Source organism: Micropterus salmoides, unplaced genomic scaffold, assembly GCF_014851395.1.
Source record: "Micropterus salmoides isolate LMB-PRFRI ecotype aquatic unplaced genomic scaffold, ASM1485139v1 Ms_hic_scaffold_20, whole genome shotgun sequence".
In the NCBI taxonomy this organism is placed as follows: domain Eukaryota; kingdom Metazoa; phylum Chordata; class Actinopteri; order Centrarchiformes; family Centrarchidae; genus Micropterus; species Micropterus salmoides.
This window is the reverse complement of record NW_024041151.1, coordinates 12,685,800-12,710,150: the sequence shown is the minus strand read 5'-3', so window position 1 is coordinate 12,710,150 and position 24,351 is coordinate 12,685,800. Positions and strand designations below refer to the sequence as shown.

Here is a 24,351-nt window from a genome sequence, read left to right as displayed (position 1 = left end):
ATTCACTCTCCAAGGAACATGAATGTCTGTACAAAATTTCATCCGTCCTGTAGTTGTTGAGTCAACAGACTGACATTGCCACTTAGCCATCATGCTAACTTGCTAGCAAGTACTTTGAATTACCAAACCATGTTAAGTTGTTGTTTTTTGTTAATCAAACACTTTTTTCCCCTAGTTTCAACCGCTTGGATCTGCCCACTTACGAATCCTTTGAGGACCTGAGAGAGAAACTCCTCATGGCTGTGGAGAACGCACAGGGCTTCGAGGGAGTCGACTAAAATAGCAGCCTCTGACTGCATTCAACCAACCAACAATAAAAAAACAAACAAAACAAAAAGCCACAGGGATGTCAAACCAGCTGCTGTAGCAGTTCTGTGCAAGCATGTTGTACTGTAATACTTGTCTATCAGCCACCTCCCCAGCACGGTGGTTTGAGACTGTACAGCGATTTGTCGAGCCAATATGCCTATGTCTTTATATGTTTTCAGTGCTGGTAGGTCACTCCTTAAAGGTGCTTGGGAAAGAACAGGACAGACGCACCGTTGAATGCTGAAATATATTATCCACAGGCATGAGCTATGAATGATGAGCTGGCCCCTGATCCGCTGTTTCTTTCCCCTCTACCCTTGTCCTGTGAAAATCTACAGTGCTGGAAAACACTAATGCATTTCAACAGCTCCTTTATGTACACTATAGCACAGTATTTGAGCACCCTTTAATGCAAGGGTCCTAGCATGGCCTTAATCTGGCTCCTACATGCACTATTTCTCTAAGAAACCGCAATGGCACTATGATCACAACTCTCTCGAATCCTTAGACCAACACCAGATTACCTTAGGAATGCTAGCCAATCACATTTCAGGAAATCGGCCACACCCCTCCATAGAGCCTTGTCTATGTGTTGTGTGATCAGAAATCGCCACTGCAGCCTTTTGTAGAACAATGTTTTGGTTTATTTATTTCTTTTTTTTTTCTTTCTTTTTTTTAACCACTGGTAAGGATTCGAGAATGGGGGGATGAAATAATCCCCAAAGATGATTTTTTATAGTTTGTCATTATGGAACAGATTTTTTTAATCATTGATATAATTCTTGCAGGAAAATACTCTAACCATATTTGTACTGATGAACTATGTTGTTTACTATTTTGACAGTTCTATATGACATGGTGTGTGAAATGTAAATCTGGCTAGTCTGGGAAATGATGAATCCATATAATTTGTTATGGTGATAGCAAATGTGTTTTTTTTTTTTTGTTTGTTTTTTTTAAATAGTGCTATAAAAGCAGCATGAAACCGTATCTTGTGTTTGCTTTGACTACATGGTAGTAATTTGGAAGTGTAATCTGTCTCGAGGTCAAGAAACGAAAACTTAAACTCATAGTTTCTCTGAGATGTTTGCATCATTATTATATTAATATTCTCATGCCTGTTGCTGTTCATAATGCTGTAAATTGTTCTTGGAAAAACAAACAAAAAATTAAGTTCTTTCATGATATATAAATATATGTATGAACTACATTTAACAGAAGTATTACTGATCAACAACACTAAAATGAAACTGTATGCGTGCGTGGGTGTTTGAGAGAAAAGCTGTGATTGCCACTGAATATAAAGCAGCACATTTCTTACAAAGAAAAAGTTCTTATCTTATTTTATGTTTTTGTTTCTCTCTCCTTTTTCTAACACCATTGAACCTAAAGGGCACTTTATAGATCACTCTGAGGTCATGTCATCTATTGTTTGTCTTTGTTATTAACTTGAATGTGATTCTTTTTTTTTGTTTTTCCTTCGGAGCACTTACCTGGTGCAATATAAATAGTCTGTAAATCTGTGCTGCTACTAAGGTAGAAAAAGTTGACAAAAGTGAAGCGGAGACTTCACGTCCTTTAGTATTCTGTATTTTCTTTCTCTTCTCTTCCTCCCTCCCGTGATCCCACCTCTCAAACAGACTCAATAAAAAATAGTCCTTTTTTAAAGAGTTTTTTTTTTCTTTTTTTTAAATGAATGATGGGAAATATCACTTTTGTTAAAGATTCCACCACTCTCTGCAAGTCTTTGTGGTTAATTTAACTTCTGTCAAATAAAAAAAACTCCTCAGATTGTGTTGTTTGACTTAATATAACTGGACTGTAACTTTCCTTATACCAGAAGTAGAAACAAGAATAGTAACTAGTACTAATTCTGCTTTTAAAAGGTCCTGCAGGACAGTTTATTATCCTGCATAATAGGACTCCATCATGAGGTAAACATATTCATGAGGGATTTTTCATTCCTGCATCCCTTATAACCAATATTTAATATAATGCATACAACACTCTGAAAAGGGACTTCAAATGTATAATTGCCAGTAAATACTCAAATATACTGATTTGAAATGTATATTTGGTCAGTGCTCTGGTACTTTTAATAATTTCTGACTTTAATTTCTTTGTCCAATAAGTGTAGCTGTTGTATAGCTAGGAATCTGAAGAAGGTTTTACTTCTGCCAGCATATTCCTTTCACAGGAGGTCACAAAGTTTTTAGATAAGGTGTGCTCCCACAGGTCCTCACTGCTGACGGAGATCGTTTTAATTCATCCACATTATAAATGGATTCTTGAAGGCAGCCAACCTTGGCACAGTTTCCTGTCATCCCAATACTTGTTGATGAAATCAATTTTCAGAAAACCTGCCTTCAGAAATGAGTGAAACTTATAACTTTCCCTACCTGTCTTTTTGTGTGCGCATGTAGCGTGGTGAAGGGACCTCAGTTCATTCACACACAATCCCAATCTAGGAGTTATCAGCTCCAAGGACAAGCAAATAAAAGCCGCCCTGCCAGTCTGGGGACATTTTATCAAGCCCTCCTACCCTCGGTCTGGTCACAAACAAACCAAGAGCCAAGTCTTCTGTAGAGCTACCTTTTAAAACATTCCACCTGCTCGGAAAAAAATGTCATCAAGTGCAAATGATGTTAACATAACTGTTAACGGAATAATTTATTAGAAAGCAACGCATTTCTTTAAAAGTTACTTATTTTACACACATACACACACACACACATCTTTTCATATTAACTAAGTTTATCCACAATCTTGGATGCAGAAGTATCCCTAGAGATAGTATTCTTAGTTGGGAATGTTTTAATTTAAGCGCTTCAGATGTTGAAACCTGAGCAGAGTTGACAGATCTTTTGTTAAAAGGGAAGCTATTTCTTAGTAACAGGTTTTATTATGAAACTGAACTAGTTCTAGTGTGTCTGCTAGCTGTTAGCTAGCTAACTATTAAATACTAAGAATTTGGACATTCACTGTGTGAAGTACTGTCGTGATTTGATTTCATTCAATGAAAGAAATTCAGGAATAAACACATGACAAAAATGCAAGTGTGTTGACTTGCTGAGTGTCCATTTTAACTCCAGATACAGCCTGCTGGTTGTGTACCTTGCTGAACTTTTACCCCCTAAACTCCAGATCTTATTACATACATTTTCAGTTCATTTTACTGTCATGAACCATCGCCTGAGTCCCTTTAATTCAACTCTTTAGTGAAACCTTGGTGTTAGTAACAATAATTATCCATCCATCCATCCATCGTCAACCGCTTATCCTGCGTACAGGTTCGCAGGGGGGCTGGAGCCAATCCCAGCTGACATCGAGCAAAAGTAACAATAATAATTATAATAACTTTATTCATATAGCTCTTTTCAATACAGGTAACAAAGTACTTTGCAGCAATCAATGCAAAACATTGACAAGTCGAACAAAAAGCTGTTTCACACAGGGTGGTGTACAACGACAAATATATAAAACATAGAACAAGTCAATGTACAATTAAGGGAAAAATAAAGTGCTCATCACATAGTGGTTTATAATTAATAGATAAAATAAGCATGTCAAGATACGAATAACAGTAGAAATGTTGGAAAAATAAAATATGCATCACACTTTTTTGTATAAATGTGCATTAAGGCCCTGTTGCCTCACGAGGACAGTTTCTTTGGTCTCCCCATCCTCCACCCCTCTACCTCTGGTCAGGGTCGATCAATACCTCCCCTTTAGCTTATCACTAATGTGGAACTGGCTGTTTGTCCAAACCTTGCTCTGTCTACATAAAGACTTGGATGGGACAGCATCAAACCCAAATGCACCACATATCACCTCATGAACCTGCAGCTCCGGACGCACTACTGGACTTTTAACTGTTTGGAAAGACTCGGAGACAGAGCAGAGAAAAAAGAGTGGCTGGGAGGAGCAGAATCAGCAGTGGGTATGAACCAAGTGAATATGGAAAGAGGATAAACTTTAGAAACTTGAGGTGAGTTGGTTGTTGTCTTGCTATATGTCTGAAACCTTTAATAATGTTTTTAACTCGCAGTTTTAGTAGTAAAGTTGGTAATTAAAGAACAATGATGCATTTAACGATTGTAAAAAAAACTCTTGGTGCCATTTTCAGCTCAGAAATGTTATGTAATAAAGCAGAAACAATAAAGATGTATTGAATCAAGAGTAACATACCATCTGAACCAGTTCTATTTTTCAGCTACATTTTACAAAAATGTTTGCAAACATGCTTGCTATGTGGTGATCACACAGTTGTTTAGTTTGTTTAGTTGTTTTACACTGTTTCTCTCTTACACACTCTCTTATTCACACACACAAATGCACACAGCTGCAGTTATTCCCACAATCAGTAGAAAAAGACATGACCGGACTTTGGACACTTTAGACAAGTGTTGTGTATTTTCTCAGCATTATTTCCCCTATTTTCTTTGTTTTTTTAATGCTTTTCATTTATGTTTTATTTCAACATATTGATGAGTACAAACTTAAAGTGCTACATTAATATGATTTAAGCCTGTTTTTTTCCACAGAGAACACCACACACCAACACAATGTGTACTTTGTTTATCTCTACTTGGGTTTCTTTTCTCACTTTCCATCTCTCCATTGCACTTTATTGAGTCCACACATCACAAAACGACTTTTTTACTTATTTTCACCAGGTCATCCATCCGCAAGTTTTTATTATCAGGCTCTCCGTCTCCAGAATCTACAGTAAATGCTGTCCTCCAGAGCTATGGAGTGTGACAATGGTGTTTGTGTCATGTGTATCAAACGCCATTATCACACTAAATAGCTACAGTGTGAAAAGGACCTCGATATATTCCTCAGTTTCCCGGTTGGCTGATTGGTTGTTTTTTTTTCTTTCTGCCATTTGTTTTTTGTGGCTTCTGTATATTCCCCCCCCCCTTTCATTTTTAATAGTTTCCTTTTTTATACTGTAAGTCCTAACAACACTTCCCCGTCTGTTCGTAGTGCCTATGGCTTAGGACACATTACACCATGCAGGAGGGGCAGAGATGAAAATAAATATGCAGACTGTTAATACATTGTGCATGCTCTTGAGCCTCCGAGCGTGACCCACTTACTTTAGCGTTTGAGGCGCTAATTTGGTGCTGGAGACCTGCTCCTATAAGCATAGGTAAGAATAGATGGCCCATTTGTTTTCACGCAGCTGTCATTTCTTGTGTTGTCATCATTCAAACCTTTTAAACATGTGAATAGGCAATCAAATTGTAACTATGATAATGCTATATTTTATGATTGCGCAATTGTCTTCATCCATGCAAATGACGTAAATAAACTCATTGCTTTTTATCTGTGTCTATAGAGTAAACTTTAGCACATTAAGCATTCCTAAGAATTAAATAGGACCTTTAACCCCAGCCCCATGTGCAAAGATAGACAGATATTTGCATATTCACATAGACAGCATCTTCAACCAGCAACCTCTCTTTAATATCAAAGATCTACTCTTGGCCATAGACACAAACTGAGAGCTATGTCAGCAATTTGGGTCAAGGATTTAAAAGGCAACAGTGAGAGACAGACAGAGGGTTTTATTATACAAGACTGTTTGAGATTGCAGTTAGCATAGCTAGCATCCAATGGACTGTGTATGCAAGTAGATTTTGCTCTGGATGTAAGGTTAGTGTGGTGTGATTACTGGGTCCAGATTTGTCTTTCACCTAGTTTGAGCTAGACCGTATAAAGTATAGATCCTTGAAATGATGCCAGACATTCAATCAATCAATTGAAATCAATTTAACAAGCAGAACTGCCCTAGATAACATGACAAATCAATAAATCTTCACATTTTTCAGTGAATACATTGAAAGGCCTACTTTACATGAGCTTTATGTGTACAAAATGTCTTTGTGTTGTTTCCAGAATAAAAATATAAACTCATCCTGAATCAGTGCCGTTACTAAATGAACAAACTATAATAATAATGCAACACTGAACTGAATACACGATCATGAAATACCACCAAACAAAAATGACCCACTCATACTGTGTAACCAAAAATAATACATGTCCTGTACTGTGTGTATTTTTTCATACAACCTACTTGAAAGAAATTTCCTCCAATCAATTAATCAACATGTTCATTAATTTAATGAACTAATATTTTGAAAACAAGTAGAAAAAACATGAAAATCTCACTCATCAATAAAGTCTAAATCATCAAAGACATCACAGTTCAACACTGTTGACAAACTCACCATTCTCATCATCATTTTCAAGTGTTCGTTAAATTTGTCACAGTTTTCCCAAAACTAAATAAAGTTTCCACCCCTAGATTATACTCTCTCATACAGAAACAATCTCTGGTGAAATCTTCATTAAATTAAAATATATTTCTCAAATGTTCAACATGAGATGAAGCAAAAACTCTTATGAAACTACAGATGCTGGTTGCTTAAAGATTGCTCCGTTCAGTCAAACGCATGTGTTTCCTCCATGCACTGGCCTGCTGCAGCCCAAAACCTTTCTTCCTTACAGGCCAACCTCTGCATGACGAGGTCCAACTTGAGAGAATCTAATCATCAATACCCTCACCATTTCAATAACAATTAAAACCGTAGCCCAAGATTCTTCTCCTATTATGACTTGCCCTTCACTGTGGGCCCAAATGATTTCTTCTTTGGTGCAGCAGAGGTTTGGGGTTTAGGTTTCGGAGCAGATGCAGGCTTTTTAGCTTTGGGCTGCAGGGATTTGAGGCCCAGGATCTCACAGTACTTGTTGCACTGGTGCAAGGCTTTGAACTGGTCAATGAAAGACGTGGCACAGTTTCCTTTGAAGCCCCTATATCTAAACATGAATAAAATATTAATACAACAATTTGCATGTATCAACAATTTGCATCTATTATCGCCTTCAAAAAATATACTCACCCTTTCTTACAGGTGGCTATTCCCACATCAGTAAGCCTCATTCCTACTCCTGAAAAACACAAAAAATCAGACAATATTTAGTACTCTAAATTGTAATTTTAAGTGCAGATAAAAACATTCTGAATTTGTATATTTGCATGTTTTCCCAACCTTGCATGTCAGTAACCAGAAGGTTACCCTCAGTTTTATGGTAGACCCAGTGTTGGAAAGCACAACACTTCTGTCCTGCCTCCGAGTCGCGTCTCATCAGGTTGATCTCTTTGCCATCCTTGACCGAATACTTGACAAAGTCACCAATCAGCTCCTCCTCCAGTGTGGCGTACGGGATGTCATTGGATGGACGGTGAACCAGGTAGATGGGAATGATCCTAGTGGAAGCATGAAACAAAATGGCTTGTGCTATGAGAATCTTACATTATACTAAAAAGTTTTGTTGCGGATAAAGTTTAAATCTTGTGAAATGCATCACTCACTCTGGGATTTCTCCGAAGGCTTCAACAGACTGGGCTGCAGTGGTGTACGCCTTGATGTACTCTCTTGCTGTGTTCTGGACATGGCACTCCTACAGAGCAAAAAGTCAATTACAATACATTTACTTTATGCATTAGAAGATCTCAGTGCACAGTGATAATTAATCTATGGAAAGCCAGCCAGTATCTGCTGTGTTTTTGTAAAGGGTAATTTAACTCCGTGTCACATTTTGCCTATTATGTTTTGGGGCACAAATTTTCTTTGTGAGCATTTATGTGGTATTTCTCTACAAAAAAAGTAATTTTGTCGCAAAATGTCTTGCACATGTCTGTCAGAAAAAAAACATTTTGTCATGTTGTGTCATGTGTCATGCGTTACAGGTTAATGTGGTAACAAAACTGTAATTGTGTTACAGTTATATTATAACTATTTCCATAATTTTGTGGCAGAGAAAGTGTGTTATGGCATGTAATGTAGTATTTGGTTCCCAAAGTATGCAAATTGTACCATTATACTTCATAGCACAACATCAAAGTCCTGTGACATTCTTACTTCTACAGCCAAGGTAAAGTTCCTCTCAACAAGCTCGTCGTTGTTCTTGGTCCCGTAGCTGATAGCATTGTGTACTTTGAGCACACAGGAGTGTCCAGGTAGTAACATGGGTATGTGACCTGCATGCAGCTTGGTCCGGAAAGCCCGCCGGTGCATCCCCTCCCCAAAGTGAACCTTTTCAGTGATGATGCTGGCAGGCTGGTTCTCTCCAAAGTATTGGTTAGCTAGAAAATCCTCTTTGAAAATCAACCTGGAACAGTGGACATCCTCTTCTTCGCTGCTCACCGGCACAGGAGCAGCTAGAAAAAAAAGAGACAGACACAATGTGTTTTCTGTCAAAATCCAACAAACAAAACAAAAAAACTAAAACGTAACGTAATAAACCTTGTTCTAAGATCACAACTCACATGAGATGGTCTTTTGAGATGGAGGGATGACAATCTCACTGAGCACTGTTAAATAGTAAAAAAGGAGACACATTTTTAACTGTACATTTTTCTTGTCCATGTTTGAGATAGTTGTTATGGTTAAATCATGTTTTATACCTTCATATGTGAGCAGGTAGTCCAAAGTGACTGATCCATGTAAAGTGGTGAGCCGACACTGGTACTTGCCCAAGTCTTTGTGAGAAGCGTTGGAGATGGTTAGTGACACTCTGCTCTCATCCCCTGCACTTCAGAGAGAGGTACAGTGTCACAAACTGCACAACACAAAGCTACTAAGCTACTAATAGCAATTACAATAGTAATTGTGTCTGTCTGCTGATATTTGACTTTATTGTGTGAAGGTAACTACATTATAGATAGATACAGGCTATATGTAGAAGGTATATGTTATACATCTGACTGCTTTGTAAAAAGTGGTAGATATAAACCATATTTTCATATTTTCTACAAACAGATTTTCCACCATGTTATTCTAATCTAAATCTAAATCTAAATCAGTGACTCCCAACTAGTTGCCAGGGGTTACGTGGAAAGATTGTGCCATAACCTTAGCTTAATTAATTTGAAAAAAGAGTAATTACAATTTAATTTTTAAAATGTATTCACATCATTGATTAAACTTTAACAGCTGTACATCGGTGTTGCAACTGAGAGCGTGTGAAAACTAGTTAGCAAGTGAGCAGAGACGTTGAAACAGTAAAAGTGATGAATAAACAGTTAGCTAAAAATATTGGCTAAACAGTTGAAATAGATCACAAAAAGTAAAAGATAAATGGTAGCTTAAAGTAATGAATTAACAGTTAAAATATTTATCTAAAAGTTAGTTAGCTAAAAGTAATGGATAAATGGTAAAATAGATGACTGATGAATGAACAGTTGAAATAACTTTACCGGTCATTAGCTAGCTAAAGGTCAAAGATAAACTGTTTAAAAGGTTAAAGCTGAAGTGCAGGACTTTTACATATAAATGAACTTCTGTTAAACTCAATTCTTGCCAAACGAGTTCACACAATGCTGATTAACCGCCAGTTAAATCACTCTGTATTTTGCAGTATATCAGAGTTTTTTTATCTGGTGTCTGTGGGGACCTTCCCACGCTGTTGCACCATCAACCAGTAATGACTAGTTTCCCAAGGGCAGAGAGAAGAGAAGGGACTGGGGGCAGAAATGGACTTTGCATAACTGCTGTTAGACAGGTTAGTATTTGTAAAATATTTGGAGTACGCCATGGTGCTAATACAATTACTCCACCTAAATTATGAATTATTGTCTTGGAAGTGAAGAAATTCTTTTTATTGAACATTCTTTTTATTGAACATTTCAAAATTATAACAGTCCAGCACAGTGTATATAAAGATTATATGAAATATGTAGCAAATCCAGAATACACCCACAGCAATGATCTTATTAGGTCTGGCATTTCAGGCATTTGCACTCTGAGTTCCCAGGTACTCGAGCACTTTGCCAAACTTTGCTGTAAAAAGGTACTTCTGACAAGTGATACCAAATCTTAGTTTTTCCAGAGTCTGATATCATAGACTTCCACAGATGTAGTGAAGGAGGTTCATCTCCCACCCTTTCGGTCATATCAGCATTTTGGCCCAACAGAAGCAAAAGGTGTACAGTATTCTTATATGATCTTAGTGATTCAGGGATATATCCCAATAGACACACTATTGGATTAGGCTGTAATTGCTGCTTGATTATCACACTAACCTCATCACATACAGTTTGCCAAAATGGTTGAATCTTTTCACATTCCAAGAGGCAGTGAAAGCTTGTCCCTGCTATACTCTTACATTTTGGGCAGTTTGGAGAGGCCCTTGCTGTATATTTACTATACATCTATGGGGATATATAGACATTTTGTAAGATATTATATTGCATTTCTCTGAATCTGTTACATATGGATATCTTCGAAGGTAAAAGTAAAATTTCCTCCCATATTTTAGTGTCTATTGTTGTTTTCAACTGAGTCTTCCATGATTTCTTTAGGAAGACAAAGTAGCCTTCTCTAAGGCTATCTAAAAGAGGTCTTTTCTAGTAAGTTGAAGTCATCTGGAAGATTGAGAGTATCCATTTTAGAATATACATAGAGTCTGATCTGAAGGTATTTGCAAAATTATTTTGTTTGTAGTTTGTATGTAGCCTGTAATGAATCGAATGCTTTTAATTTTCCCCTATCCCAAAAGTCATAAAAATGGTAAATTCCTGCTTCATACTAGTTCTGAAAGTTAGATCCAGTGCCCTCTCTAGTTAAATCAGGATTATCAGTCATTGTTGTTAAACAACTCAATTTACGTTTAGTCACAAATAATTTCCGTAGAGAATTCCAAGTAATTAAAATTGTCTTTCATCATACTTGGTAGTTCTCATCCTGCGTTTATCAAGTAAGTTGACAGGAGAATACGGTATGGAGAAGGTTGCTTCAATTTCAAACCATGGTGGCTTTGGTTGAACAGTTGCCCATGTTTAGATAATTCTGGCTTGCATTAAGGCCCATCCTCCTTGTTCTTTCGTTAGTTGTGGAATATCTAATTTAAATTTAGACTTTCTGTCAGCCCAGATAAAGTCAGAGAGAGCTATTTATATCTTCTTTATTGTTTCTCTTCAGAGATATGAAGAGCATAGATAGAGGATAAATAATTTTGGGGAGAATTATCATCTTAATAAGATTGACTTTGCCAAGAAAGGAAAAAGGAATCTTCTTCCAACTCATCATCTTGTCTTTGATGTGTTTTACCATGGGGTTAACATTTTCAGCATAAAGTTGATTAATTTTAGGTGTTATTTTAACCCCCAGGTATGTGAATCCATCTGGTGCCCAACAAAAGGGTTTTACAAAGTCAGGTTCATACTCATTTGATAAACCGAGAGGTATGATTTCAGATTTTGTAAAATTAACCTTGTATCCAGAGACTTGACCGAACTCTTTCACACAGGTGATTAGCGTGGGTTTGGTGGGTCTGTTAACATCAGGAGGATATCATCCATGTACAATAGAATTTTGTGCTGTGTTGTTCCTATCCCTGTTCCTTTAACATTGGAATTTCGCCGGATAGCAATTGCTAATGTCTCTATAGCTAAAGAAAACAGTAGAGGTGATAGCGGTGACCCTTGAGCTGTACCTCTGTTAAGTTGGAATTGGGCAGAAATGATTGAGATCGAGACAGTGGGCATTTTGTATAAAAGCAAAATCTGACTGAAAGCCAAATCTTTTCAACACTTCAAGCATGTATTTTCGCTCAATATGATTAAATGCTTTCACTGCATCCATCGTTACTATAGCACTTGGAGTTTGTTGGAAATTAAGATAGTGAATAATATTATATCAACTTGGGACTGGATTACATCCTGCAACACCTAGACTCTCCAGGGACATATGCAAGGATCCTGTTTCAAGTTCAAGTTCAAGACCTTTATTTGTCCCCGAGAGACGATTAGTTTTGTTGCAGTAGCAAAGAAGTTGACATACAGTACATGACAACAAAGACGACAACATCGATTATGGACTTCAGCTCAGCGTTCAACACCATCATCCCGGACATCCTCAGCACCAAACTCACCCAGCTCACAGTGCCAGCCTCCATCTGTCAGTGAATCACAAACTTCCTGACTGACAGGAGTCAGCAGATGAGGCTGGGGAACATCACATCTAGCACCCAGACTATTAGCACTGGCACCCCCAGGGGTGTGCGCTCTCGCCACTGCTCTTCTCCCCCTACACCAGCAAATGCACCTCAGGAGACCCATCTGCGAAACTCCTGAAGTCTGCTGATGACACAATGGTCATCGGCCTCATCCGGGACGGTGATGAGTCGGCTTACAGACGGGAGATTGATCAGCTGGCTTTCTGGTGCAGTCAGAGCAACCTGGAGCTTAACACGCTCAAAACTGTGGAGATGATCGTGGACTTCAGGAGGAGCCCCCCCACTCTGCCCCCCATCACCATACTCAACAGCCCTGTGTCTGCTATGGAATCCTTCAGGTTGCTGGGATCCACTATTTCCCAGGACCTGAAGTGGGAGCCCAACACGGATACCATCATCAAGAAGGCCCAGCAGAGGATGTACTTCCTGTGCCAGCTCAGGCAGCTCAATCTGCCTAGGAGGAGCTGGGAATCCACTTCTACACAGCCATCATGCAGTCTGCACCTCCACCACTGTCTGGTTTGGATCTGTCACCAAAAAGGACAGGGACAGACTACAACGGACAGTCAGGACTGCAGAAAAAATCATCTGTGCCAACCTGGCCTCCATTCAGAACTTATACATATCCAGAGTCAGGAAACGAGGAGAAAACATCACTGCATATCCATCTCACCTTGGACATAATCTACGCCAAAACCAACAGACACAAGAACAGTTTCTTCCCACAAGCCATCACTCTGATGAACAGCTGATTTCTGACTCACAGTGTCAGGAACAACTCCTGTGCAATAACTCTAATTAGCCACCCGTATACTGGCGTACACTTATTATTTATTCACCATTCTCTATTTCAGTGATGTTCATACTGTTTATGTTGTCATATTGTATATACTGTATATACTAAATCCACCTACCTCAAGAGCATAACTCCTGCACAAGAATACTTATTTATTCCAGCATCCTTTGCACGGTGCTCCATCACACGGTGCTCCATCACACTGTATACATGTGTACATGTATGCATGTTTGTGTATGCACCTGTAAATCACATCCACCTCCGACATGTACATAATAATGAAAACAATATTTTACTCCTGTATCCTGTGCATTCTGCTCACTGCACTATTTATCAATGTGTCTATATATTTTTTTGTTCATAGTGTGTATATTTGTGTTGTCTACACTGTAGCCTGTGTCTGATTTTAAGCACATTGTGAGCAATGTACAATCTTGAGTCAAATTCCTCGTATGTGTACACATACCTGGCAATAACACTGATTCTGATTGATTAAACGTCTTGTGTTATTTGATAAAGTATGGTCTTTTATAAACCCTGTTTGGTCTGCATTAACTATATCAGTCACCACTCTTTCTAGTCCATTAGCCACTATTTTTGAAAGTATTTTTACACCCACTCCAAGAAGGCTAATTGGGCAATAAGAAGCACATAGTTCTTTCCCCTTTGTGGGAATATCTATAACATGAGCTAAGTAAATAGATTTTGGGAGTTCACCCTCTTCAAATGATTTGTTGAACACACGTTGTAATAGTTTGTTAATTTTGCTTTTCATCTTTTTATAAAACTGTACACAGAATCCATCCGCCCCTGGACTTTTATCTGACTGGAGTGAGGAGATTGCTTTATCAATTTCTGTTATTGTAACAGGTCCTTCCAACAGTTTAACTTGTTCATCTGTTAGTTGAGAACGTGACCCCCTTATTCTTTGTATTTCTGTAACTATTTCTGACCCTCATAAGCACATGTCAACAGAGTTTGTGTAATTACGCTCATTGCCAGAAGTGGAGACAAATGTTCTGCACTGCAGGTTTAACTAAAGATAATGGATAAAGGAAACAAAGGTTATAAAGTTATATAAAAGTTAACTAAAGTTATAAATAGACAGTATAACTGATTAGCTAACAGAACCACTGTCACATCACCACTTGCCAAAGATAATTTGATAATGGGATATGTGGTAAGTCACTGTCTAGAGGAGACTGGTCAGTGTTAAGTGAAAGTGTTGTGTAAAGATGAAGGTAAAACTTGAGAAAATACATTGTAAAAATTATGTAAAATTAATCTAAATACCTTCTTTTGGTCTCAGCCAGGACAGCGTCCCCTCTGCTCCAGGTGACAGTGTGGTGGGAGAAGACAGCCGCAAACAGACACCACAAGCATAGACTCTGGGGGTCCCCACTCACTGACACTGCCTGGATAGGCTGCACCACCTTGAGGTCTGTAGACATTGTCATATGCTTTTATTATGAGGTAAATAATGTGTGTTGACATACCATCATGCAGAAGAACAGCTAGAACCGCTCCTATTTTGTGTCATAGAAGAGTTCCTAGCAGAAAAATGGAAATGTATATCCTTTACCTTCTTTAGGTGGGATTTTCTGTTTGACCACTTCACTGTACGCTTTCTTATGAGTTGGACAGGCATCTACCACAGGCTCCTCTCCCTTTGCCTGGATAGAAACATCTGGCTTGGGTAGTTTAGACTCCAAACCCCTGACAATCTTCCCAAACTTATCCTCTGACAGGCGTCGTCTTTTAATAATATCATCGCTCAGGGGACTGGTGAATTTTTTTGGCTGGTGGTCTTTATGGTCTGAAGGATGTGGAGGTTGTTCTCTCTGGGAAGCTTTAGCCTGTGGTTGTGACTGATCACTGTCCTTTTGAGCTTTCCCAGCTTTAGCACCCAGCTTGGCCTCAAACATATCAATCCTTCCTTTTGCAGTCTTTGGTTTGGCTCCATTCTCCACTTCGGCCAGTGACTCCTCTACACTTTTCAATCCTGTTGCGTTCTGAGCATGTTTCTTTTTCTTTTTGCCATGTGGCTTGCTTGAAGCCTTGTCAGTTGTCACACTAGTCTCAATCACCAATTTAGCCTCCTTATCCTCAAGCCCAGCTGGCGTGTTCTCGCTGGTTTGATTTTCTCCAGTAAGAGGACAAGAGTCTTGTTGTTTGCAGACCTGCTGAGCTGAAACATGGTGAGACAAATTCTCCTGTTTCTTGCAAGCTTGTGCACCATGATGACCAGCTGACTTTTTGGAGCGTGTTTTGCTGTCTGAGGTGGACTTGTGGGTTTTGTGAGGCATCTTTTCAGCTGTGTTCTGATTTAACTCAGCCTTCTCAGATTTAACGGCTGCGGCGATGGGTTTTGCAGCCCTGGGCACAAAGGGGTCATTTAAATCTAAAGTGATGAATGCAACACGGTTCTTCTTTGAGATAAAGAAATGATCAGCAGGGTCAACAGCCAAGTTTGATAGTTCTCTACTGAGGTCATTAAACTCCACAAGTGCTTTTTTTCTCGCAGTGAGGAAATTATCTGCAGTGTCAGCAGTGATGAAGTCCAGTTGCCCGTCTGGTGAAGATTTCTCAGAGGAGTCTATTGTATTTCCTTTATGAATCAACTCCTCATTACCTTCCAAACACGGTTTGTCAGTAATCCTATCTGAGGTCGGCCAGAGAACGCAAGGTTGTACGTGATCACAAATGAGGTCTCTGTTGTCATTGAGAGACCTTTTGCTACAAGTTTGATCTCCTTCCAAACTTCTGCTTGTCCGACAGACAGAGGAGTAGCTGACACCGAGAGGAGCTAGGGGCATAATAAACTTGGGACTTCCCCACTGTGGCTCCAAATGACATGCTCTGTCAAGGTCTGGTAAAATGTCAGACTTGTGTGTGTGAACACTGACATGAAGGCCAGGTTGCGTGTCCACACCTGGCACGTTTGAGTTTGTCGGAGTGTGTACGTTGAGGAAATTAAGCTCTGTTGAAGATTCGGTTCTTTCACGATCAACCTCAGCTGACCCACAGCTCCATTTAGCTTCCTTCTCGGACACCAAGCCCAGCTGTGAGATACTGTGTTCATCTGTCACTTTACTCAGTCCATCTCCAAAGGGCTGGTAATGCAAATGGACAGATAATAATAAAAATGTGAGGTAATTTTATGAGACATGAGACATGTTTTTTATATGTCATACTCGTTGAGAATAAGGCGGTCAGACTCCAGAGACACTGTAATATCATACTATACATCTATATGCAGTATAAAGGTAGTAGGTTACAAAAACATGCCATTTCACATCTTTTGAGTTTTTCCTGATTAATACATACCTTTCTATAGAGCCACAAAACAGTAGTTTATGAAACTCCATGCTCCTATATCCAGTCCCACAGTCCACATGTCCTGCATGCAACTGAAACCTATACAGTCGCTGTTATGGACAAGACACTCCAGCTTATCCTTGCACTACTAAGCTCATCAAAAGCAGTCTCCTAGGCCCGTGGACCTGTTGGGGTCCTGGGTTTTTGAAGGAGCTGCGGTGGGAACGGGTGTGTTAAAGGGTGCGTATGAAAAGAGAGAGAGAGTGAGAGAGGGCAAGGAAGGGTCATGTTTCAGTCCTCAGCTGTGCTCTCCTCTCACCCCTTTACCCTGACACGGCACGGATGCATGCTATTATCTTTGAACTTTCAGCTATTATTAGATGCCATTTCTGTCCGTCTGAAGTTTTCCTTCCAGGCACTCCCATTTCCTTCAGCACACACACCTGTCAGTCTCTGAGATGAGAGCCAAAGGACTTAACCACTAATACAGAATCAAAATGTGTGGCTCCACTCCAAAGCAAGGCGAAAATACTCGAGGGACTGATGTGTGGTGAGAAACGTGGATTTCACTCTCTGGACTACTCTACGTACCTCCTGACTGGCTATCAATACTGTAGGTATGACAACACTGACAAGGGCAGGAGCGAGAATGTCTCTTAATGTTCTGGCCATGTTTCCAAAGCACATGACTGATTTATCTGTTGGCCAGCACGACTGATGTGAAGGTGATTGCTGTTACTCTCTCTTCCGTGAAGGGTGAATCTTTCCACTGCTCTCTCTCTCTCTCTCTTTGCCTCTTCACTTCAGGGAATGTGGAATGTGTTTGAGAGTGTCTCTGTGTCTGTATGTGTGGGACCAACACACATAAATAACATATCGTCCTCAAGTTTAGTGAAATATTGACTCATGTTTCATGCTCTTCACATCAAAGCACATCACAAACGTTCCTTCTCTCAAACACTTTTCTAAATTGTACAAGATAATAAGTCTAAATCTTACTATACAAGAGATAATAATCAGTACTAATCTATGTAATAAGTCAACTTACCTCCTCAATAATTAGCTCTGCAGGTGTATTTTGCCCCTCCAAATCTGTATCTTCTAGAATATTCAGTATGATTGGATCTTCTTCATTGCTGATGAAAATGCGCTCGACAAATCCGCCAAAGTGAGAACGATCCAGAACCGCAGAATAAGTAGATCCAGGGATCACACCAACACTGTCTCCTCCAGGAGAGGCCACCGTAGCACCGGATGATCCCATGGATGAGTGCTGGTGTGTGGGGCATGAAGAGCTCTTAGCCTGACTGACCTTAACTTCTTCCGGTTCCTTTTCTCCTTGAGTGGTCGGTGTTGAATCACACAGAGATTCAACACTCTGGGAGTCCTCTCTGTCTTGGAGGTCGGGTCCTGCCGCTTCGAGGCACAAAGAGAGACGGCTCTGCCCAGAGAGGACGGAGCTCTCCGGGAGGTTTTGTTCCTGTAGAGGCTGATCCTGGACACCCATGGATGGCTGCGATTGTGCCTGCACTGCTGGCTCTTGACCCTTTCCTTGATGCCTTGATACAGATGCCTCTGTATCTATATGAGTGTTTACCTCTGCTAGAGCCTGTGTCAAAGCATCTATCTCAGCCCCTATCTCTGTGAAGGCAGCTGTAAAGTCCTCGGGGGGAGCTGTGATGACATTAGTCCAGTCTGAGAGTGCACTTGCCCAGCTGTCCATTGACGACCACCTCTTAACCGGTGGCCCCCAGCCTCTGGCGTCATTGTCGGACCAGCCAACCCCCTCGCTACCATCAGGGTTGTAACCTGACACTTGCGTCTCTCCAACGTGAAAAGACAAGTCACCGGTGGCCATGAGCCCTCCTTGCATCACAGAGTGATCAACATCCCTATCTTCTGTATCCTCACCTACCAGATACTGGCATGCGTCCAGCCACAGCTCGATGGGGCTGTCACTTCGCCATGGCTGGGGGGTTAAATTAGTGACCTCTGCTTTCCCTCGCCTCGCATCATTTACTGACATCAAGCCTGCCTCACAAGCATCCACAGCAGGTGGTGTTATCCTTGTATGTTGGCTCGCATGTGACTCATAGTCCACCAAAGCTCGTTCCTCACGAGATCCATGATGACATTGTGTCACCACCTTTTCTGACTCACACATCAGGACATGTGTATCGCAGTCAGGTTCTCCACCCCCTGTTTGTGATAACAGCTGGTATTCAGGACATTTAATCTCCTGGGCATCGACGTTCATGATGAAGTCCTGTGTCTCACTCTCAAAGATATAAAGGTCTGACACAGGTGCTATAGCTGTGTCACTCTCTAAACTATCTGACTGATGTGATAATGACCTTAATAGATTAGTGGCTTGACTGTGTTCAGAACTGAAGCCGCGGCTGGAGAGAGGCTCAGTGACTGATGGCTCCATCAAATCCTCAGAAGTAGACAACATGACCCCAAAAGATTGAGGTGTACTATTCCCTTGTATGAGAGAAAAGGAAAGAGCTGATTCTTGTTTAACGTAAAATTCTGAAAAAGATCCAGACAGTGGGGAAATAAGATCATGAGAGAGGTGAGGTAGAAGAGGTAACACAGGTTCTGATGAGCCAAAATAGCTACAAACCCTGAAATCATCATCCTTAGGTGCGGGCTCTGAGCAAAGCGACATATTATTACTGGATGATAAAGGCTTCAAACAGTCTGAGTCAGTGCTATTCTGCTGAGAGGGGCATTTGGAAATGTTTGATAAAGTCTCGGTTGATTTGTCAGTGCGGTCTGAGAAATTGTGCACAGTGTCTGCTCCTGTCTGGTATGCAGACAGCATGTTTTCTGTGGGGCTGTGCAGAATAGAAAGAGAGTCTAAATCCCCACTTTGACTGTCAGTAAGAGCTGGTGGTGACTGTGTTTGGCGATCCGTGTGAAGGAGTGACAGATCCATCGGGACCTCTAGCTGTGCTGCTCGAGGAGCTTGTCAGCAGCAAGACTCTAGCTTTCAAACGGAAACCTCAGGGATGAAGGGCCTTAAGTTCTGCATGCACATTATTTGTGTCTGACTTTTCTGGTGTAATTTTTTCCTGTTAGTCCAACTGTATCCTTTTGTTTTATATTCAGTACCTGTAAATTGAATCAGAGAAAGATATATTATATTTCACTGTTAAAGTTGAATTGCAAAACTAGAAAAATCAGACATTCAATCTCAGATCCCCTTGATCTAAAGTGTTTGAAGGAAGGCCCACTATCTCCCCCTAGCTGTTTATCTTAGTTGCAAGAGATGTGCCTTTAAATGGCATGTTGCATCTATTTTAGAAGCTTTTGAAGGACACTTTATCTTATCAACAGGAAAACTTCCTGTTGTTGTTACTTTGTAGCTGATAAAAATGCCTGGCACGTGGTGGCTGTGTTGTTACAGAGGGGCAAAATCACAAGTCTTCTGATTCAAGTTGTTATAAACAATTAAATTGATGCACACTTGAAAACCAGTGAGCAGAGTATCTGTAGCAATCTGTAGAATCAGTTTGTGGAGGTTTATGTAGTATAATTGTTGCCAGTTCCCTCAACATTCATGAAATTCCAAACTTTATAATTTGTAAAAAGATGTTTAAAATAAGTTAAAATCCTCTTGTCTGTGTTGCCCATTACCTGATCATTTGCCAGATACGAAGTGTTGAAAGGGGAGGCTTCAAAACATGCACCCTGATATACAAGACTGCAGTAGGGCAAGTGGTGGAACAGACTCTGGAAAAATACCAGTACATCTTCACCCATGACCTGCATTTGTCACATTCCTGCTGCAGTGAAGGACACCTAGCTGAGCCCTCAAGCCTGAAATGTTTACTACAGGTCCTAACTTTAGTAAGTCTGTTGACATACACCTTGAATAAAAACAAATTTCACAAAATGTTCAGGCTGCAAAAGCTTTAAAAACCCAACAAAATGCTAATCGTAGAGTTAAAAGTCACTGAACTAATCTTTTATAAGCATGACAATGTTATTTTTAAGTGTACATCAATAAAGTCACTTTCTCATACATCATTTAATAGCATCCTCTATCTTTACAGCGTCAAAGATATATACTCTGTTTTCCTTAAATTAACCCAATATGATAGAAACATTTAGTAAACTGACACCATATTTAGATTTGATTATGGCCTGCATAATTATAGAAATATATCTATCTGAGTTGTAACCTACTTTGACGTTTTAAATTGAAATGAATCTTGTTGGTATGTTTGATTAGCGCATTAGATAGGGCTTGATCTGTACTGACATTAAAAAAACAACAAAGCTGTCAGCACCTGCGTGACTGAGAGCAAGAAAGAGTAATTCGATTTCATCTCGACTGCCTGTGCCAAAAGAGATCCACATCTCGGTCACACAACACCCCCGAGAGCCTGCTGCATCTTTAAAGCTCCTGTATGTGAACCACTTGCTTGAATGATGTGAGCTCAAGAACGTACTAAGTTAATCTGAACACAGTTTTGAAAATACGAAAATAACACAAGCTGCCTCAAAATATAAGACTTTTTCAGCACTGAGTTAGAAATGAGCTAAACTAAAACAAAACAAATAGTTCCATTATAGTTCCATTATATTTGTAAATCACTTTTAGGAATTACTTCCGATGTTTGGCAAAGTATATCATGTGTATCATGCAGCACAGCAGTGTGTGTGGGTGTGTGTGTTTGTGTTTGTCAACCTATCAGCAGTGCTGTAACAGATGAAGCAGTGTAATTGACAACAATTACCTTTCCCAAAGTGAGACACAAACAAATGTCTAACGAGTTACCTCACAGCTGAATCACACATAATAAAAGTAGTATTGTGGCTTGAAGCATTAAAACAATTGTCTGAGCCTGTGAAGGGGATTTTTAGCCATGCATGTAGTACGTACCCTTTTCATAGCCGTGTGGTCGAGGATATAGACCTATGATGTAGGACTTCAGTATGAGCTCAGGCAGAGCCGGCGGTCTTGAGGTGTGAGTCTATTTTTAACTGTTGTCCCCCACAAGTACAAAGTCAGTTATCTGATATTGTGGACATGTGCCGGTCTTGAACATTTAACACTTGATATCTATATTTACAGGCTGTTTCATTGGTGGCCTACTTTGCAGACTGACTCTCAGGAAGATTTGGACTTGAGGTTGTTTTGGAAAATTAATTAACGGAAGTTTCTGACTCGTGCAGAGTGAGAAATAATGAGAAACTTAGACAAGCACACACAGAGTAATAATTAATCTTTAGATAGTAACTTTGCCAAATTTAGACATCCTGTATGCAGAGAAATAAAAACTGTATTAAAATAAAAAAGTGTATTTCACTGTCAAACTCAACCCATTGTGGCACTGGCCAGCTTGTTAATTATTTCATTAAGTTAATAAAATGTTTAAGTTTTCAAAGAATTCATCTAATCAAATCCTTCTATCATTCTAGCTACTGCTTTTCTGAAGGTTTCTATAGGCTTGTAGAAACTATGCTTGTAAATTATATTCTGTGTGAATATCCATTTACATTCAACAGCTGCAAAGAAGCAAATAGATAAAAAAAGGTTGAAGCTTGGAGTTGGGGAAAAACAAATACAATAAAATATATTTCCACTAAAACAATTAGTAAAATGTAAACATGTGTTTACAGTGCACCTGTGACAGCCAGGGTTACAATTCTAGCAACAGTAACAACCCGCTAACTATTCTGGCAAAGCAACAATGCACTGTTGTCAGTAGCCAAAACAACATAATGAGGCCAGACCTTTCTTGGCTTTTATAGAAAATTATTAGTAGTCAATTATCTCACCCCGGTGTAACAGTGATTAAATGTGACTTTGCCTCTCATTTAGCCAAATTACTCATTTCATAAGCAGTGAACACAAACTAATCCTTGATGACATAAATGGCAGGTCAGTTTCTAATAATTCAAATGCTCCAATGATTCTAATTTAGTTGGAAAGTGTGATTGTCATGATGGCCTGTGTCTGTGTGCGTTTTTTGTACGACACTTTAGCTTGCCGGGTTTCCAGTGCCCATTGATACTTTATAGGAAAGAGGGCGTACTTTCAGTCGAAGTACATTAAGTTGCTTGGATTCTGATGCAGATTTAAAGGAATAGTATGACAGTTTGGGAATTTTTCCACCTGTTTGTCTTTATATGTTAAAGGTGATTATAATCCAATACACTTTTGTTAAATGAAGCGAAAATTTCCTCACGGTTTGCTATCTCTCCGTTTTGTGTGAGTTCTAAAAACAAATTTGGTTTTCCTACACAGCCCTGACTCTGAAAAGTGGTGTGGACCTTGCCACACAACATTGTTCCAGCCAATCAGCAACAGGTGGCGTTAGTGCTTGTGCACAGGAGTGAGGGGGCCAGTGGGAGAGAGTTCTATTCACCATCACATTCGAACGTACTGGACTCCAGGCAAAAACAGCCAATAAGGGAAAGGCATGAAGAGAACAGAGAAGACAGTTATATGACCAGGAAAGGGCGAAGGTAAGATTTGAAAATTGGGGGGGTGGCGGTTGGGGGGTTAGCGCCTGAGGGAGCACTGAAGGGAAGGGTTTTATTTGTTTGGCAGGTGAGTTCAAACATCAACAATCCTTCTGCAGAATCACTTACTCTTCCATTAAGCTAAGCTAACCATCTGCTAGCTACAGCCCTATTTTGAACAGACAGATATGAAAAATAAGTATATTTCCCAATGTGTAAAAAGATTTCTTTATGTTTTAGAGCATTAACTTGACTCCAAACCTGGAAAAAAGGTAGTAGATTCCTCAGGAGTCTACCGAGTTGGGTATAAACAGTGAAATACAGTCACTTGAGGCACCTTTCATTATTTATAGTTTCACACTTCTTGTTGTTGTGCTGTTACACTTTATTTCTTCAGTTGCTCATGTCTGCTGTATATACACTGCTCAAAAAAATAAAGGGAACACTTAAACAACACAATGTAACTCCAAGTCAATCACACTCCTGTGAAATCAAACTGTCCACTTAGGAAGCAACACTGATTGACAATCAATTTCACATGCTGTTGTGCAAATGGAATAGACAACAGGTGGAAATTATAGGCAATTAGCAAGACACCCCCAATAAAGGAGTGGTTCTGCAGGTGGTGACCACAGACCACTTCTCAGTTCCTATGCTTCCTGGCTGATGTTTTGGTCACTTTTGAATGCTGGCGGTGCTTTCACTCTAGTGGTAGCATGAGAACGAGTCTACAACCCACACAAGTGGCTCAGTTAGTGCAGCTCATCCAGGATGGCACATCAATGCGAGCTGTGGCAAGAAGGTTTGGTGTATCTGTCAGTGTAGTGTCCAGAGCATGGAGGCGCTACCAGGAGACAGTCCAGTATATCAGGAGACGTGGAGGAGGTCGTAGGAGGGCAACAACCCAGCAGCAGGACTGCTACCTCCGCCTTTGTGCAAGGAGGAGCAGGAGGAGCACTGCCAGAGCCCTGCAAAATGACCTCCAGCAGGCCACAAATCTGCATGTGTCTGCTCAAACGGTCAGAAACAGACTCCATGAGGGTGGTATGAAGGCCCGACGTCCACAGGTGGGGGTTGTGTACAGCCCAACACTGTGCAGGACGTTTGGCATATGCCAGAGAACACCAAGATTGGCAAATTCGCCTCTGGCGCCCTGTGCTCTTCACAGATGAAAGCAGGTTCACACTGAGCACATGTGACAGACGTGACAGAGTCTGGAGACGCCGTGGAGAACGTTCTGCGGCCTGCAACATCCTCCAGCATGACTGGTTTGGCGGTGGGTCAGTAATGGTGTGGGGTGGCATTTCTTTGGGGGGCCGCACAGCCCTCCATGTGCTCGCCAGAGGTAGCCTGACTGCCATTAGGTACCGAGATGAGATCCTTAGACCCCTTGTGAGACCATATGCTGGTGCGGTTGG

General features: G+C 40.2%; 2 protein-coding genes and 1 long non-coding RNA gene across 7 annotated transcripts in view; 2 read left to right on the top strand and 1 right to left on the bottom strand.

Moving 5' to 3' along the window:
* nedd4l (NEDD4 like E3 ubiquitin protein ligase) overlaps positions 1 to 2,100 on the top strand; it is a 48,833-nt gene extending 46,733 nt beyond the window's left edge. For all 4 annotated transcript variants that reach the window (XM_038733090.1, XM_038733089.1, XM_038733088.1 and 1 more), the window contains one exon: positions 176 to 2,100. In XM_038733090.1, coding sequence (XP_038589018.1) covers positions 176 to 278 — 103 coding nt within the window. In that variant the 3' untranslated portion in view covers positions 279 to 2,100. The remainder of the gene's footprint in view (positions 1 to 175) is intronic.
* A 1,909-nt stretch (positions 2,101 to 4,009) lies between these two features.
* On the top strand, positions 4,010 to 23,443 carry LOC119914536. Its single transcript, XR_005446789.1, has 3 exons — positions 4,010 to 4,297; positions 14,445 to 14,574; positions 22,716 to 23,443. It is a non-coding gene; the product is annotated as an uncharacterized LOC119914536 (long non-coding RNA).
* alpk2 (alpha-kinase 2) lies at positions 5,154 to 22,293 on the bottom strand. Of its 2 annotated transcripts, XM_038733886.1 has the most exons (11): positions 21,348 to 22,293; positions 17,502 to 19,570; positions 14,718 to 16,248; positions 14,429 to 14,576; positions 8,789 to 8,916; positions 8,651 to 8,695; positions 8,244 to 8,542; positions 7,694 to 7,782; positions 7,371 to 7,588; positions 7,221 to 7,269; positions 5,154 to 7,137 (listed from the first exon to the last, which is right to left on the bottom strand). In XM_038733886.1, exons 2-11 carry the CDS (start codon positions 19,392 to 19,394, stop codon positions 6,930 to 6,932), a joined length of 4,608 nt encoding a protein of 1,535 aa, XP_038589814.1. In that variant the 5' UTR covers positions 19,395 to 19,570; positions 21,348 to 22,293; the 3' UTR covers positions 5,154 to 6,929. The 2 variants fall into 2 exon arrangements, with proteins under 2 accessions (XP_038589814.1, XP_038589815.1); XM_038733887.1 differs by lacking the exon at positions 21,348 to 22,293 and having other exon boundaries at positions 17,502 to 19,998.
* Positions 23,444 to 24,351: the final 908 nt, after the last annotated feature.

Excerpts from the sequence above, each read along its gene's own strand:
- alpk2 (XM_038733886.1), bottom strand. The coding sequence starts at position 19,394 with ATGGATCTGTCACTCCTTCACACGGATCGCCAAACACAGTCACCACCA. Across the intron at positions 8,696-8,788 it reads CTACCTGCTCACATATGAAG|TGCTCAGTGAGATTGTCATC; the intron begins GTATAAAACATG and ends ACTATTTAACAG. Across the intron at positions 7,783-8,243 it reads ACTTTACCTTGGCTGTAGAA|GAGTGCCATGTCCAGAACAC; the intron begins GTAAGAATGTCA and ends TTTGCTCTGTAG.